A 17,283-nucleotide genomic window follows, 5' to 3' on the forward strand; every position below is an offset into this window, starting at 1 on the left:
TTCAGTGCATCTGTTCTGTGTTGCAGTGGACACACTAAATGCATCTGTCTGGCTGATAATCCTCACTGGGGCTCATTTTGGGGGTAAGGCTTACTTATGAGCATCTTGAAAAATCACAGTAGGGCTCATTTTCTGGTGAGGTCTTATTTTCTGGGAAATGTGGTAAACAAATACCCTCAGACCCACCTGTAAGTACAATGTGCACTTCCTCAAGACACTTTCATGTTAGCATTTTACAGAAGGCTTAGCACAGCACTGTTGGCAAAGACAGAGCTTTGGAAATATGCTAAATAGCCAAGACAATAAGCCAATTAGCTGTAGTGTCTCATACGGTGGTCTTCTAAGCAATGAGGAATATGATTAGACTCTTTGAGTCGATATGGATGAACCCTAGCAAGTTGCAGAAGAATAAGGAAAGCAAGAGACCATGTCCACAAAGTTTTAAAGCATACTGTACTGGATTTTCAGGGATACATACATATTGGAGATTATGAAAAATTCCTGATTGTTATTTCCTCTGGGGGAAGGGATTGCAGAGGGATTCAGCACACGGGAGCTTCTAATTGTGCCTGCAAACTTTTACTTTTTAAGGTACTTAAAGGATATTTAGGTGTTTCTATTACTTGCAGTGCATTTTTTGTGTGTCTGAAAAATATCTCATTAAAAGAGCAAGATCTTTCCAAGATCTGATTTCAAAATAGGTGTGCTGGGACCTATTTGAACCATGAAGGTCGGTAACCCTGATAAAAACAGACAGAAATCTTGAAAGTCACAAAATTACCATTTATATGTTTGACGTGTACAGCGTGCCCTGCGTGAAGTTATCTCCTGGTCCTCGAAGGCCCTTCAGACATAGGCATCTTTGTCCTCATTAACTATTTCTACTTCCCCTTCCTTCCCTCTGCCTCCCTCCAGCTCTTCATATCTCCTCCACATTTGCAAAAGATCTATCTCCCTGTTTCCTATTGTCTTTTATTTCACTCTTTAATTTATTTACATTTGGGTTTCTCATATAAGAGTAACCATGTGATATTTAAGCTTGTTTATCTGATTTATTTCACTTAACATTATGGTCTCAAGGTGCATTCATTTCCCTACAAATAACTCAAGTTTGTCCTCCTTTATGGCAAAGTAATACTCTGTCATGTATAAATATATTCTTTATCCATTCATCTATTGATAGCCGTATAAGCTGCTTCCAAAAATATAGGCTGTTGTGACTTGTGCTACTGTAAACATGGGTGTGTGTGGACCACTGTAATATGATGTCTTTAACTCTTTAGAGAAGACACCTAGAAGGGAAATAGCTGGATCAAATGGAATTTCTAGTTTTAGTGTTTTGAGGAATCTCCATACTGATTTCCATGGTGGTTGTACTAGTCTACATTCCCACCAGCAATGTAGAGGGGTTAGTTTTTGTCTGTAACCAGTAAAGTAGATATTATTATATTCCTTCATGATGTTGTCATCCCAATGATATATAACCTACTTGTGTTATTTGGTACAAAAAAAAAATCACCAGAGGCTCAGAAATTCTAAAAATACTTCAAGCTGACAAACAAGTTCATAAGTTCTTGGGCTCAAAAAAAGTAAATTCTATCTACTATAGTTAGACAACTTCCTTTTCCCTCAAAATTGTAAGGGTCTTGTTTCTTTAATTTCATGGGGCAGATTCTCTCAATAAAGTCCACCTCAGGGTTGGCTATCAACTTTAGTTTATCTAATGTAGTGTTTGAAACACTGAGTCCTAAAACAATGAGAATCCTTATGAAGATCCTGACTTTGTTTCAAAGTGGATGTCTTATTATTTTTTCCATTAAGTTTATTGGTACATTTTAGGTATAAAATACAGTTACATTCATCATTGGGATCTTGTACCATTACATGAGTATCTTGGTTCTTATTTTTTTCCCCATTCCCCTGCCCTCCCTTCACCCCCTCCAGCCTTCCCTATTTGCAAAGACTTTGTTTCCATTTTTTCCTTTTCTCATATTTTTTCGTTTCCCTTTTCTCCTTTCCCCTACTCCTCCCACTTCCCCTGCTCCTATAGACTTTTTCTTCCTATTACACAATATCAATTATACATTTTTTAAATTACAATATCAAGATTCAGGAGACATTACCACGGATTTTACAGAATTTAAAAGGATATAGAAAGCATATTATAAAAATCTTTTTTGAAATAAATTTGACAACTTCTAAGAAGTACCTTGGAAGACAAATTAATGAAACTAACTCTGGAGGAAATATAAAATTTGAATAGCACCTATTAAAGAAAGTATATTCCTAGCTTGAAAACCTACCTATATGACAACAACAGGCTCATATACATTTTAACTGATAAATTATATCAAACAATTAAAGCAGAAAAAAGAAGGAACACTTCTCCCCTCATTTTAGGAGCTCAACATTGTGCTAATCCTAAAACTGGATAAAGATAATAGAAAAAAAAAAGTATGAACATAGATAGAAATTTGTTTAACAAAACAAACTCTTAGAAGTCAGATCTGGCAGGATGTAGAAAGTGGTTTTATTATAGGGATGGCAGTGTTGGTTCAGCATTGGAAGATCCACCCCCAAAAGTCATCATTTTAACAGAGGAAAGGAGAAAGCCATATGATCCTGTCACTAGTTGGAGAAAAAGTATTGGACTACATTCTACAGCTGTTCATGGTAAAAGCTATCAGGAGACTAGAAGTAGAACAGAACCTTCTCAACAGATTAAAGACATGTACTCCATACTTCCAGTGAGAATGGCTTATATGAATGGGGAAGATACAATGCTTTCTTCTTAAGGTGGGGAACAAGGGCAGATACGCTTACTCTTTATCTGTCCGTTAAACTTTGAAACCTAGGCCCCACCAAAATAGTCTGGCAATAAAATGACACAATTAGGATAGGATTGGCAAGGTAGAAGTAAAATCTTTGTATGTAGATGAAATGATCATCTACAGAGAAAATACTAAGAAATCTCTAGGAGCCCCTAGAACTTGTACTTGAATTTAGCAGGATTAGAAAACAAAGGTATATATAAAAATTCAGGTCTGTGTATATGTGCTATAAATGAAGAATTGGATATTGAAATTTAAAAGTTATGTAGGAGTACAAAGGACCTAGAAAAGTTAAAAAAAGAAAAAAATGACAAAAAACAGTGTTGGAAGACATTTAGTACCTAATTTTAAGACTTCCTCTAAAGCTACAGTAATCAAGACAGTGTTGGTATAAGGAAAGACATATAGATCACTGGAAAAAAACAGAGAATCTAGAAATAGAACCACACACATATGGTCCACTGAGTTTTGAAAGATTATTTAACATTAGCATTTTATAGAATATAAACTCAATTCAGGAGCCGAGGAAGAGATAGTGTTTTCAGCAAACAGCACAAGAACACCTGGTATCCGTATATAAAAAATTATATATTATTTATTTATACCCTTTATTTCCATACATGAAAAAAATTTGAAGGGGTCTATGAACCTAAATATGAAAGCCTAAAAGTATACAGCTTTAAGAAGAAATTATAAGGGAAAATGTTTATAAATTTAGGGTAGGCAAGAACTACCTAGGATACAAAGAACATGATGTATAAAAGAAAAAAATTGATAAATGAGATTCCATCAAAATTTAGAACTTTAAATGACATCATTAAAATGAAAAATAGTCCTTAAACAGACCATATTTACAATGCATATAACCTATGACCAGAATATATAAAGAACTCTTACAGCTCATTAATAGAAAACCCAATTAAAAAGTAGACATAAGAAGATGATAAATAGCCAGTATAGCGCAAAGAAAGGTGTTCAACTCTAGAATCAGAAAAATAGTAACCAGTACAATAACAAGATTGAATTATACCCTCATTAGGGAGATGAAGTTAAAAGTTTTAAAAGCCTTGTCATGACTTTTTCTTTTTGTTGGATTCTCCCCCTTTGCATTTAATTTGTCACACCCAATGGATTCATTCTGCTGGGTTTCCTGGGGTTGTGATCCTCATTGTCTTTTCCTAGAGTATTGTCTAAAATGTTTTGGAGTGCCAGTTTGGTATTCATGAAGTTCCTGAGGTGCTCTTTATCATGAAAATATCTTATTTCTCTATCAATTTTGAAAGATACTTTTGCAGGGTACATCAGTCTGGGTCGGAGGCTGTTTTCCTTTAGGGCTTGAAATACGTCATCCCAAGCTCTTCTTGCCTTGAGGGTTTGCATTGAGAAGTCTGCTGTGATTCTGATGGGCTTTCCTTTGTATGTGATTTGTTTCTTATCTCTCACTGCTTGTAGAATTTTGTTCTTCTGTTGGATTTCTGGAATCCTGACTATTATATGCCTATGTGTAGATTTTTTTTGATTAAGGCTAGCTGGAGTCCTATATGCCTCACTTATCTGTATGTCAAGTTCTTTCCCCCTGCTTCGGAAGTTTTCTGCCATCACTTCTGTGAAGAGTTTTTTTATGTCATCTGCACTCTCTCCTCTTTCTTCATTGACTCCAGTCAGTCTTACGTTATTCTTCTTTGCATCGTCTAGCAGCTGCTGGATTGATTTCTCATGTTCCCTTACAATTTTAAAGCAATTTTTCTTTTCCTCCTCACTAATTGCAATCTTATCTTCTATATCTGAAATTGTATCCTCACATTGGTTCATTCGGCTGCGCAGATTTTCGATGGAGTTTTTAATCTCCTAGAAATCTGTTTGTATCTGTTTTGTGGATTCCATTTGTTTCCTATGTTGGGATTCCATCATGTTCCTCAGATCCTCTATTTTTTTTATCTGGGTCCTCTCTAGACTTCTTAATCATGTCTTGTACTATGGAAACAATCTCTGCTGTTATCTGAGAAATTATTTCTGATTTCATTTTTCCCAGATCCTCTTTTGTTGCCAGTTCAGAGAGTCCAGGTGGTTGAGTATCAGAGTGTTCCAATCTTGTTTCCCTTTGGGGTTGCTGTAGGTGATCCGGAAGTCTGTTTTTGAGGCTTGTTTACGTGTCTTCTCATTTCCACGGGGCGGGGGGTGCTTCTGGCACCCACACGGCTCACCTTCTCTGCCCTAGGAGCGTGGGATGGTGGTGGGGGAGCTTCCTTCCAGGTGCTGGGACCAGCTCAGCTTCTCTGCCCATTGCATGGCTTCAGAGTCTCCCAGAGTCCTTCTCATGCACCGTGCAGCCAGTTGAGGTCATAGAAGGTGGTCCCACAAGCTGGGGGGCTCTCAGCAATGTGCTCAGGACACTCACTTCAGCACCATGACTGTGGAAGGTCTTATTTTTTTAATAATTCTGATTTTAAAATCATTATCTATCTTTGGCAAATATATTATCCAAAAGAACCCTCTCCATCCTTCCTGTGTTTCTGCCCTATAACTTTTCAATAAAATTAAAATTATTTATGTCCCATTTAAAGAGTCAAATAGCCCTGTAAGTTTGGTTTGAAGAACAGCAAGGACACTCATCCCTTGCAACTCTCTCTTTCCTTGTCCCTGAGAACAACTGCTTTCAATTCTTTAAGCTGATTCTTTTGGTAATTGTGTTCATATATCTAGATACATTATTTTACCTTGACTTTGGGGGTTTCCAGTTGTACAAGGATCTGTTGACTTCCTGCTACAAAGAAGTAGGATTTACCTGGTTTTCCTTTCTGCCAGTTCTCCCCAGAGCAGGTATTCACCCCTTATCCTTCAATGTACTTATAATGAGACACATTATGATGATGATGTATATCCATGTCAATCATTATTACTGTACAGATGCTACTCAGAGCTAAGTCATGTAGTACACTATGATTTCTCTTCCTATCCAGCTCTGTTTTTGATTGAATGAGAGTCACTCATTCCCCTCATTTTTAATTTTCAAAGTTTTCTTTGTCCTTACCACTAATTGCAACTTAAACTTGGCCAACTGTCTAAATTTCAAGATATCAAATGCATCAGACATGCAGTCAGTTTCATTTTCTTGAGGAGATTGGTCTGTAGCTTTCTGATGTGTTCCAATCTGAACTTCTTGCCTTGTACTGCTGGGACAAATTATCCTGAGATCTTTCCTCCCCAATATCATACTGTTCTCTTAGTCTCTGACCTGTGTTCATCCTCTATTTTCTGGATCTCATTTATTCCACTCCTTTTACCCATATTTTGTATCCTCCAGTGACATACTGAAAGCAGATTTTTGAGATCTTACATAGTGCTATGGATTGAATTGTGTCCCCCACATTTACATGTAGACATCCTAACCCCAGTATGTCAGACTGTTATCTTATTTGGAGATAGGGTTTATAGGGAGGTGGTTAAATTAAAATGAAGTCATTAGCATGGGCCTAATTTAATATGACTGGAACTATTATATGAAGAGAAAATTAGAGCACAGACATGCATTGAGGGACATGAGAAAACAGAGAACACAAAGCAAAGAGAAAGGTCTCAAAAGAAACTAACCTGCCAGTACCTTCATCTCAGACTGCTACTCTCCAGAATTATAAGACAATAAATTTCCATTATTTAAGTCACCAAGTCTGTGGCACTTTGTTATAGCATCTTAAGAAAACTAGTACACATGTTTATTATACTTCCTTCCTTTTGATAGTTTGGCAAGGTATAAAATTCTATATCTAGACAAAATCCTTTTCCCTCAGACCTTTAAGGATCATATTTCTTTGATTTCTAAAGTTCAATATTGTTGACTGGGCATGTTGGCACACGCCTGTATTCCCAACACTCTAAAGGCTGAGGCATGCAGATTGCTGTGAGTTCGAGGCCAGCCTGGGCTACATAGTGAGTTCAAAGCTAGCCTGAAGTACATAGTGAGACTCTGTCTCAAAAAGCCAAACTAAATAAATAGGTAGATAGATAATAAAATTCAGTATTGCTGCTGATAACTTCAAGAACATTCCAATACTTAACTCTATATAACTATTCTCCTCTATGGTAGGTTGTATGATGATGGTGTCATTGTCCCCAACATTCCAAGATTTATACTAATGTATCTTGTTGTAGCTTTATAGTCATATATTTTACTTGCTATTCAGTGCATGCTTTCAGCCTAGATACTCTTATCTTTCAGGTCAGAGAACTTTTCTTGAATAATTCTTGAATTATTTTAGATTATTCATTCCTTTTTCTTTTTTTCAATTTTTGGAATGCCTGGGTTTTATTTTAAGATATTAGACTTCTTGAAGGATTCTTCTAATGCTCTTATCTCTCCTCTCTTTCTTATTAATCTATATGCTTTTGCCCTCAGAGTTTTCCTCAATTTATTTTCCAGTGCTTCTCTTGGGGTTTTAATTTTCTGCTGTAATATTTTTAAATTTCTAAGGACTGTTTATTCTATTAAAGTTCTGATTTAAAAAATTATTTTGAGCTTTTTTTCCCCAGTTGCAGTATCTTCTCAACTCTCTGAGAAAAATGATTTTTATAAATATTTTATCACTTCACTGAGCCTAATTTCCCTGAAAATGTTTATTCTGTTCTTGTTTGTCTCTTTGTATTACTCTCAGTCTTCTGTATTAATAATGGAGTCCCTTTAGGGATGAGGATTTAGCTCAGAGGTGCTGCTGCCTGCCTGACAGGCACAAGGTCCTGAGTTCAATCCCCAGTACCAAAATAATAATAATAATAATAATAATAATAATAATAATAATAATGGAGTCCCTTTAAATATGAAGTAAATTTTGTCTGACTGTCAATATTTAAGAATAGAAAGGGCAAAAGCTGCAGGTCTCATTGTAGGGAAGTGGCTGGCTCTTTGCACCTGGGAGCTACCAAGGTTAGAGTCCTCAGATCTTTCATCTTGGCCTGGCCAGATTCTCCTGAGAAGCCTCTGTCAGACTCTTACCTGGAATATTAAGGCCTATGGAGCCTAAAGGATGCATCCACCATGGAGTCTCAGCTTCCAGGCTGCAAATATTCCCTCGGTCCTCCACTTGTCACTGTGGTACTCCTAATGCTACCTGCTATCTCAGAATGTATTACCTAAATAAAATAGCCTCTAGTCCTCTGCTGGAGTACAGACAAGGGTCTGGGGGGATACCTTCTTCTTAAGCAGCTTCCAAGCTGTATTTATGTCAGCATCCCCTTTATCCCACTGGTGGTAATGCTCAGGTTTTAAGTCTTAATGGGATTTCATAGCGTAAATATGATCAATTATGGGTTTGAGCTGCTTGAAGATTCAGGTTTTCATGATCTCTTAAGTCTGGTACCACTTGTCTGTCTGCTTGGCAGACATGTCATTGTCCTTTGTTTCTGCTGTATTTTCCCTTAGTGTTTATATCTTTATTTGCATACACACACACACACACACACACACACACACACACACTATTATTATCATGGGATTTTGAGGAACAGAGAAATAGAATACAAGTGTTTAATTTTCCATTCGTACCTGAGAGGCACAAGAGCAAGTAGTTTTTGAATCCATGTTTAACTCTCAGGTGGCAAAGATGATATCACGAAGTACAATTAGAAATGGCTGGTTGAAGTCTTACAGATGTCTTACCGTGCTTTATATTCCAGTAGCTTATCACCTTACTCCTAAAGAGAGTCTTGCAAATCTCTACTAGTCAGAACTTTGAATATTCTATATTTGCTCTGATAATCTTCTCATCCTTTTACTCTTAACAGGTGAACTAAGATAATAAATTAGTTTTTGCACTGGCTTTGCCTAAAACCCAGAAAACTCAAAATAGGCCTTGTCATGTAAAAAATTAATTGGTTTTTTTTGTTCCTACTTAGATTTCCATTGAGGACAATTTAATTTGAAGTGACAGTTAACTATATCACCCTTGCTTCTCCTTGTTAAAAAAGAAATCTCTATTTAAATTCTAATTAAGAAAGTTTCCCGAAATATTTGTTTTTAAGGCACTAATCTTCACTTTTCCTTTGTATTGTGAGGTAATACAATTTCAACCATCAGAAAAAAATAGGTACATGTGGTAAAAATGAAAAATATAGCAGCATTCACTGTATTTTTTTATCACATCTTGTACAGACATGAGTTACCTATCACTGTGTAACAATCTACCACAAAACTTACTGACTTAAAATAACAATCACCTTGTTTGCTCATTATTCTTTTTTCCATAAATTGTGCTGGATTCACCTGGGCAGGTCTTCTGCTGGTTTCTCCTGGCATTAACAGGTGGCTATGATTGTTTCTGCCCAGCTGGTGGCTGGGGCCAACCACTGCACATATCTGACCTGAGAGAGCTGGCTCGGTCTTCACTACTGCAGCCGTCTCAGGGTAGCATGCCAAGCTGGCCAGAGTGGAAGCTTCAGCGCCTAGGCCTAAAATCATTCGCCCCATGTTCTGTCGATCAAAGCCAGTCACAAGCCCCACTCAGATGCAAGAGGTGGAGACATAGATTTTACCTCTTCTTACAAAAACCCACACACAAAGGAGCAGCAAGGGATCACAAGGATAGGAGGAATTGTGATCGTTCTTTGCCATCCATCACAGTGTCCTCTGGCTATAACTTATCCACATTTTCCCCACAAAGAACCTATACCAATTCCCATCCCAATATCCCTACAGGACTTGTCCCGGTATTGCATCAGGCTCCAAGTCCAGGACCTCCTATTCTGCATCAGGTGATATGGGGACAAGAATCCTTGGATACACCTCTGCAGGTGAGGCTAGAGACTTGTGAATAAAAGCAAACACATTATCTTCCCCTTAGATTTCCCCTTACAAGGAGCATTGATGGGACAGGGAAGAATGATTACAGTGGACCCCACTGTTCAAAAAGGGGAGCAACCAGCAGCCAATGGCAGTCACTCCTCCAGATTAATTCTGAGATCCTGTGACACAGACTTCAAGCTCCTTCCCTCCAGGAACCAGAAACAGGCCTTGATTCCTGATCTGACTCTGTTTCCTATTTTGCCACATGATTTAGTTTTTTGAATACATAAAGGCCAATAATGTGGCTATAATTCTAAAGTAACTATACAAAGCCATCAACAAATAAGTTAAAAGCTTCTTGACAAAGTTACTACTTCCTCTTAAAGTTTTAGAGCATGGAGGTTCCATCCCTTTAAGAATACTTGTTTGTTTTATCAGCCTCAAAAATTCCATAATATATGTAAAAGTTCAACTTTAAAAACTTTCTTTACTGCCTTTGTTTCCCCAAAATAGTGTCACCTATGAAGCATATTTATAAAATGAAACTTGTTTTAAGAATCTTCAATTTCAAAATAAAGGTAAAATGTGTCCATTTTACTATCTGATAGTTTCTAGAGCACCCAGTGGATCTTTGAGTCATGAGGACATGGTTTATTTATTTAACTGGGTCCTAGAATATGTCATAAAACAGACTGATCTCTGCCCTCATATAGTTTGCATTCTACATGGGAAGGGAGACAGACAATGAACCTGCAAACACATGCCCCAATGAAACATTGAGACCATGAAGGACAATTACAAAATATAATAAGATGATGGGGTAGAGAGAGGGATTTGTGGGCCAGAGAGTGAGTCTGGGCTAGATAGGTGACATTTGGAACCCAAGTGTTAGAAAGAAGCAAGTTGTACAAAAGTCTGAGCAAAGCGTGAGGAAGAGCCCTGGGGAAGAGAAGAGCAAATCAGTAATACAACCACCTGTGTAACACAGTGAGCAAAGAGAAGAGCGGAGTGGTGTGTGATTTGAGCAGGAAACCGACCATGTAGAACTGTGTAGACCATGGAAAGGAGTTGGGGTTTTATCCCAAAACCTGGGAAAGGTAAGGTAGAGTTCAAGCACAGGCATAAGTTGTTATTCATTTTTAAAAGACGATTCTGTTTGCTGTGTAGAGGATGAACTCCTGGGAAAGGGAAGTTAGAAAAGCTGTTGTAGTACAGTAGTCTTGAAAAAAGGACTAGATTTAGGGTTACAGTGGAGAAGAGGGACCTGAAGAACTTGATGGATTGGATGTTGGACATAAGAAAAAGAGAGAGGCAGGGTGCATTTCAAGTTTGTGACACTGGGTGCACAGCAGTGCCATGTTTTTAAGATAGAGGAGAATAGTAGAGAGATTTTTCTTTTACAGAGGTGGAGAACAAAATTTCTGTTTTGGACACTATCTAGACTCATCTTTGGGCAATGAAGGCATTATAATCCTCATTTTCCTAACAAGTTACTATATCCCAAAGACATTCACTGACTTTCCCAAGGCCACACAGCTTAAGTGGGAGAACAGGACTCAAACCCAGGTCTTCTGGCAACCTGCATATAGCCCTGCAGGGCACTCCTCCCTACTCGCCTACTCTCTTGCTCCAGCTACTGCAGTCAAAGGGAGATACAAGGTCAAGGTTCCAACACTGAGCCAGTGGCCAAGCGTCACCCAGGACCTGGGCAATTGTCAATACCGCACCCACTATCGAAATGCAGCTATTGAAGTTTTGCTTTTAGTCAACTAACATTAAGTAAAATTAAAATTCACTCTCTTGGTTGCACAAGCCACAGTACAAGTGCTCAGTAACCATGTGTAACTAGTGGGCGCCATATTGGATGGCCAAGATGGAGAACATTTTCATTATCTCAGAAATTCCTATTCAAGAGTATCACACTAGAGATAATGTAAGCTAAAGTCATCTACAATTGCCCACAGTTATATGAATTTCTAATGAAAGTGGAATCTTATCCTGACAGCTGTGGCCTTCTAGAAAAGTTGAGAAAGAGAAATGAGTCAACTTCTGCTCTGAAAGGGCCACATGTCCTAGTGAGCTGATTCTCAACCCACCACTAGTGAGCACTTGTCCCCAGTTCACACACTTGAGTGTTTGTGTTTCTCATTTTACCTGTTAACAGAGGATTCCCTGAGGAGGGGAGCTGAGTTAGTTTCACCTTTGTATTTTCCTCAGTCAGGTACATACATGTGAATGCGTAAATTTTAAAGATGTATTATGGTAAAAGACATATTGCCGTGAATCCTCCTCAAAATACTCTCCTTGCTTCAGACACATTTATCCCATCATTCTTGCCATTTTCTGAAGCAATTCTGGAAATCCTCTTTCGTGAGTGCCTTTATGAGGAAGGATCAAAACTACGATGAACACCGGTGGTGCACACATCCAGTGAAAAGGCAGGCTTGTCACACGTTGCAGTGTTGGGCCAGCGGTTTAGCTCAGTGGCGCCGCACTTGTCTCACAAGCACAAGGTCCTGAGTTTGGTCCCTGGTACCAGAGACAAAACGAAACCCTGCAGTGTGTTGTCATCCACCTTATTGACTGGATCTGGCCTTGTGTAACTTCTGCCTCTTCCCCAGAGTCAAAATGGCCAGTAAAATAAACATTTGGAATGGACTCAGGACATCCAGGAAGCCGCAGCAGCACAGGAAAGAGGACTCCAGAACTGCTTCAGAAAGTGGCCAGAACAATGGGATAAGTGTGTTCAGAGCAAGGGAATATTTTGAAGTGGATTAATGACAGTGTGTCTTTTACTATAATAATTACTTGTTTTTAAATAGTCATCACATTTGGGGATTGTCCTTCATACAAGCACAGCACATATATAGCCTCAGAGTGCAGTTCTTTGCACAGAAGAAGCAGATTTGCTTGTTCAGCCCAGCTCCTCACAGTATTTCACAGCTGCTGTGAACAGCTGGCCATAGGAATAACTATCAGTAAAAGAAAGTGCTACTCCTGGTGGCCTGGAGCTAAATCTCAGCTGCACGTTATGCTCCTTTCCCACTGCTCCTCTCCTAGCCCAGAGGAGAGGGGACCCCAGGCCCCAGCTCCCCAAGTGAAAACCTCAGCTGCTCAGCACCATAGGAAGCAGAAGTCTGAGACCTTAGAGCAGAGTCAGGGGAGCTTCCGGCTCCAGTCTGCCCATCCCCCAGAGGGCACCAGGGGCCACAGAGCCACCCAAGAAGCCCCCTTCACACTCCCAGGCACGCAGGCTGCCCTGTGCCCCTGGCAGGTCCCTCACCAAGGGCTGGAAGATCAGGAACAAATCAGATGATGTCTGAATCCCTTCCTACCGCTTGCTGGAAATTTGCATAAGCCCTGAGGGGGTACATAAGGAGAGGCGTGTCTTTCCATAGGAATTCCTCACGCACACCAGCAGATGTGTCTGTCCGCGTATTTATGGCTGGTTGCTTCCTTATGGATATATTCTCCTCTGACACAAATAGCCCTGTGACTGTTTTAGACCTCTCCCTGTATATCTTGGAGACTTTTAATGTTTACAAGGAACAGTCAGTCTCTTTATAGCTGCAGAATATTCTGCCACAGACTTGTCACATAATTTGCTTATCTTATCCCCCATGGATGAATTAATTAAATTACGTTCCTATTACAACCCATACCACAGGGAGCATTCTTGTCCATTTGTCACTTTGCACTGGGTAAGTGTATTTGTAGAATAAATTTCTAAAAGAGGAACTGCAAGGTCTGAGGATAAGTCATGAAATGTAGCTTGGATGGACCTGGCCACAGAGTTCCACATGACCACCATCCCCAGCAGAGCTGAGTTTCTAAGCCTGCGTAGAGCTCTGCTCAGAGCCATGGGGCTCCAAGTCTCACATTTGCCAGAATTGTTCACTGTTCACTTATATTTGTGTATGTGTGTGTGTGTGTGTGTGTGTGTGGTGTGATTTCATTTGAAGAAAACTGCTTATGGCTAAGAAAAGCATGAAAACCATGATGTAAGGAATTGTCCCTGCTCCTAATGGTCCTCTAGTTGGAAAGAGTGACAAAGAAACTGAGACTGTTCCACTCCTGGAGGAGGTCGCTAAACATGCAATGTTGAAGAAAAGGCTAGGCCAGGCCAGAAGAAATGCAGTGGGCAGGAAGAGCTCCAGGACACAGAGGAGAGGCCAGGCGCAAGGAGACAGATCAGTCTTGTAGCCCCCAGGGGAACTCGCGTTCTCCAGAGCCCGGCTCCCTGGCTGCAGCTGTAGGGTTGTCGTGTGCTTTGCTCTGTGCCCATGCTGGGGTAGAGAGTGGAGTACAGCAGGGCTCCGCCTCCAGGAAGCTAGCCCAGAGAAGTCAGGGACATAGGCAGACACTGTGGATGTGACCTAACAGACACTGACACCGAACTTCGGGCACTTCTTAAATGTCTTCATAGTCCAAGCTCCGCAAGAGTAATCACAGAGCTATTCCCATTCCACAGAGGAAGAGACCGAGGCCCAGCAAAGTGGAGACCCAATACCACGTCAGTGGCCAGGCTGGGTACAGACCTGATGCTGACCATGGGGAGGCTGAGAGCCTATCTCCCTCCTCCGTGTTCAGGGCTTTCTGCTGCCTTCTCTCCAGCATCACACTACATTTGGGGCTGAGAGTGGGCTGAGCCAAAGCCTCAACCGAAGTACAACCCAGGCTGAGACTCAAAGAATGAAAAGAAAAGAGCATTCTGGGCTGAGTTCCTCTTGGGCTGACCTTAAGGAACACCAGCCTTCAGGGGATGGGAAGTTTCCAGTGTTTGCAGGGAGGCAAGCCAGTGAGGATGCTAAAAGGCAGCCTCCATAGGTGCCTGAGTTCAAATCTTGCCTCTGCCTCCTATTCCCTGAGTGCCTTTGGGCACATTGCCCAACCTCTCTGATTCTCCACCTATACAGTGGGGTTAATAAGCACTCACACCTCGGGTGTTGTAAAGACTGAGTGAGCCAGTACAGGTAGGGTTTAGAATCGTGGCCTCCAGGCTCAAGATACAACCTAGATCAGTGGTGGTGAATCTATGGTACACAGCAGGGTGTTTGTAGCATTGAAAGTTCTAAAAGGTTTGCCATCACTGACCTAGATGTAGGAAGAGGGCAACACAGTTGTGGAGCCTGTGTATGGTGCTTGTTGTTTAGGACATCACAAGTCCCCAGGAGATGGAAAGAGATACAATAAAGAGAAGGAAGCAGAAAACCGTACCACGGGCTTTTAGCCCCAAATTGTCTCCTCAAGCACGGCCATGCTTATCCACTTTCACCGATCATCTGCAATTGTGAGTCCAAATGGGCTTTTTATGTGTTACTTATGTCTTTATGACATCTTTATTTGTTATTAAAATATAACAGCCTGTCTCAAGCAAGGTCAAAAAGCAGAGAAGGATATAACAGAAAGAACTGCCCTGATGTAACTCTTGGTTTTCTCCTCTTCCTCTTTGATGCCATAAAATGTCTTTGGAAGGCCCAAGAGGAAATATGATAAATACTGCATGCCCTCATTTGCTCCCGTAGCATTTATCTCCCATCCAACAAGTGAAATTACTTTTCTCTGAGAGCCATATTCTATAAGAAACTCCAAGAGAAGGGAAAGCGGGAGCAAAGCACTTCCTGGGGGAATGAGCTCCAGTGACGGTCTCCATATTCTGTGGCCTTCCTCACTAGTATCCCAACTCCCCTCCCCGGCTCTGTTCCCAAGCTGAACCCCACTCCTGGCCCAGGCCGCTTTGACCTTCCTCTTGTCATCAGAACAGTGGAGAACCCATCTTCTGGAGGAAGTATGTGTAACAGCAGTTTCCCCGTGCACAGCCCTGTGACCGCAGACACTTGTGTACGAGCCACACACGAGCTGCCGGCGCGAGAGAAGTGAGGGCCCGGCCGCTGACCAGAATGAACGTACAGTCCTGCGTGGAGGAAAGGCAGGCCAGAGGAGCCTGTGTCTACCTTTCGTGATCACGTTCATTTCCTTTGTGTCTTCTCCATCTCCAGGACAGGGACGTTTTGTTGGTTTTGGTTTAGGTTTTGGTTTGGTTTGTGGCAATGGAGATTGAGCCCAGGGCCTCCTCACTGAGCTATACCCCCAGCCCTTGTTATTTTTTATTTTGAGACAGGGTTTCTGTCTCACTGAGTTGCCCAGTCAGGATTCAAACTTGTGATCCTCCTGCCTCACTCTCCCAAGTACTGGGATTATAAGTGTGCAGCACCATGCCCAGTGGAGGACAAGGGTTTTATCCACTTCACTTAGCATTGTGCAATCAGTAGTAAACATCTGATGAAGAAATGAAAACAAATAAATGACAGCACAGAATGGTCAGTAAATCGAGGTGCTTGCAAGACAAGGCACGGCTCAGAGAAGGCAGTGCTGAATTCTGGGGACAGGAGTGTGGTTGGAGGGGCAAGGAGAATTGCTGGAGGAGGAGGTGATCTTAGAGCTGGATTTGGGGGTTGGGGCCGCCAACATTCATACGCCTTACATGGTGTCCGACTTACAGGAGGAATGTAAAGTCTGCAGCGTTGATAAGTTTTACATTTTATAAAGTGACTATAATTATATTCACTATCATCACTAATATTCTACCATTAATCACATTTCTGGGAAGAGGACACATGGCCGATTCATGCCTCAAGCATCCCTTGGAAGCTCTGTTACCTGGAAAACCTAGTAGCAGGCCTGGAATGCCTACTGGAAAGCATAATGTTGTATGTGTTTATGTGTGCATGTGCGTGCATGTGGGTGCATGCGTGCACATTCACGCACGCGTGCACACACACCCTTGATGACCGTTGGAGCCTAGAAAGAAAGCAATCTTAAGTATATGCTTTAGCAGAAGAGTCCTATTCAGAAAAAAAAAAAAACATGGGAAAACAAAGGACAGAGGTGATTTCCAGAAACTGACATCTCACCTCTCTCCTGAGCCAGACCAACCCTAAATACCTAACTTCCATATCCACCACTCAAGCAGTTTCAAATCTTAAAATTCTTGGAGTGCCACGTGACATGGGAGGGGTAGGATAAAAGAAAAGAGGAGATGAAAATAAATATTTGTATATTTTTAATGAGTAGAAAAAACAAGATACAGGACCTAGATTTTCTCTTTTTCTGATGTCTCTTAATTTCATTCAGCTCTAGCTCCTTCCTGGCATAATGATGCTAAGGCTCAGGATTCTGAGAACTAAAACTACTTAGACTTGTGAGCCTAGTGCTCTGGGGTGACCATTGGGCTCTCTCATGTTGTCCCAGACGTACCCCCTAGGATACACTCCCGTCTGAGCAGCACCAAGTTATACAAACATTAGAGCACTTACCTCCAATTAACCCTCAACTTGTGTTTTCAATATGTGTGTACAGCTTCATCATACACAACAAAGACACTTTCTTCAACAATGCCACAAGAAGTAGAATCGTGCATCATATTTTACAAAGAATAAAGTATGAAGAAGGAAAAAACAAAATTGGTAAGTAGCGTATTAATGTTACAAACTGCATTTGCTATTTGGGAATTAAATTTCTTCTCTTAGTTTCATCATGTTTATTGTGTGTTAAACCTCTGACTACTCCCTTGATAGTAATTTATGAGTGTAAAATCTTTATAGCATCCATAAACATCTTCTTTAAACCGCATGTCATCTCATTTGTGTAGGGTCATGGGGCTTCTCTGAATTCAACAAG

At 40.6% G+C, this 17,283-nt stretch overlaps 1 protein-coding gene across 23 annotated transcripts in view; it reads left to right on the forward strand.

The window, feature by feature from the left end:
• Ano4 (anoctamin 4) overlaps nt 1-17,283 on the forward strand; it is a 366,091-nt gene that overhangs the window by 259,465 nt on the left and 89,343 nt on the right. For all 23 annotated transcript variants that reach the window (XR_015443559.1, XR_015443558.1, XR_015443557.1 and 20 more), the window contains one exon: nt 16,963-17,069. Coding sequence is in view for 20 of the 23 variants with exons in the window: in XM_013072270.3 (XP_012927724.1) it covers nt 16,963-17,069 (107 nt within the window). In the remaining 3 variants the exon portion in view is untranslated. The remainder of the gene's footprint in view (nt 1-16,962; nt 17,070-17,283) is intronic.

Source organism: Heterocephalus glaber, unplaced genomic scaffold (genome assembly GCF_053883595.1).
Source record: "Heterocephalus glaber isolate CG9 unplaced genomic scaffold, H.glaber_assembly_v1.0 deba00001572, whole genome shotgun sequence".
Classification (NCBI taxonomy): domain Eukaryota; kingdom Metazoa; phylum Chordata; class Mammalia; order Rodentia; family Bathyergidae; genus Heterocephalus; species Heterocephalus glaber.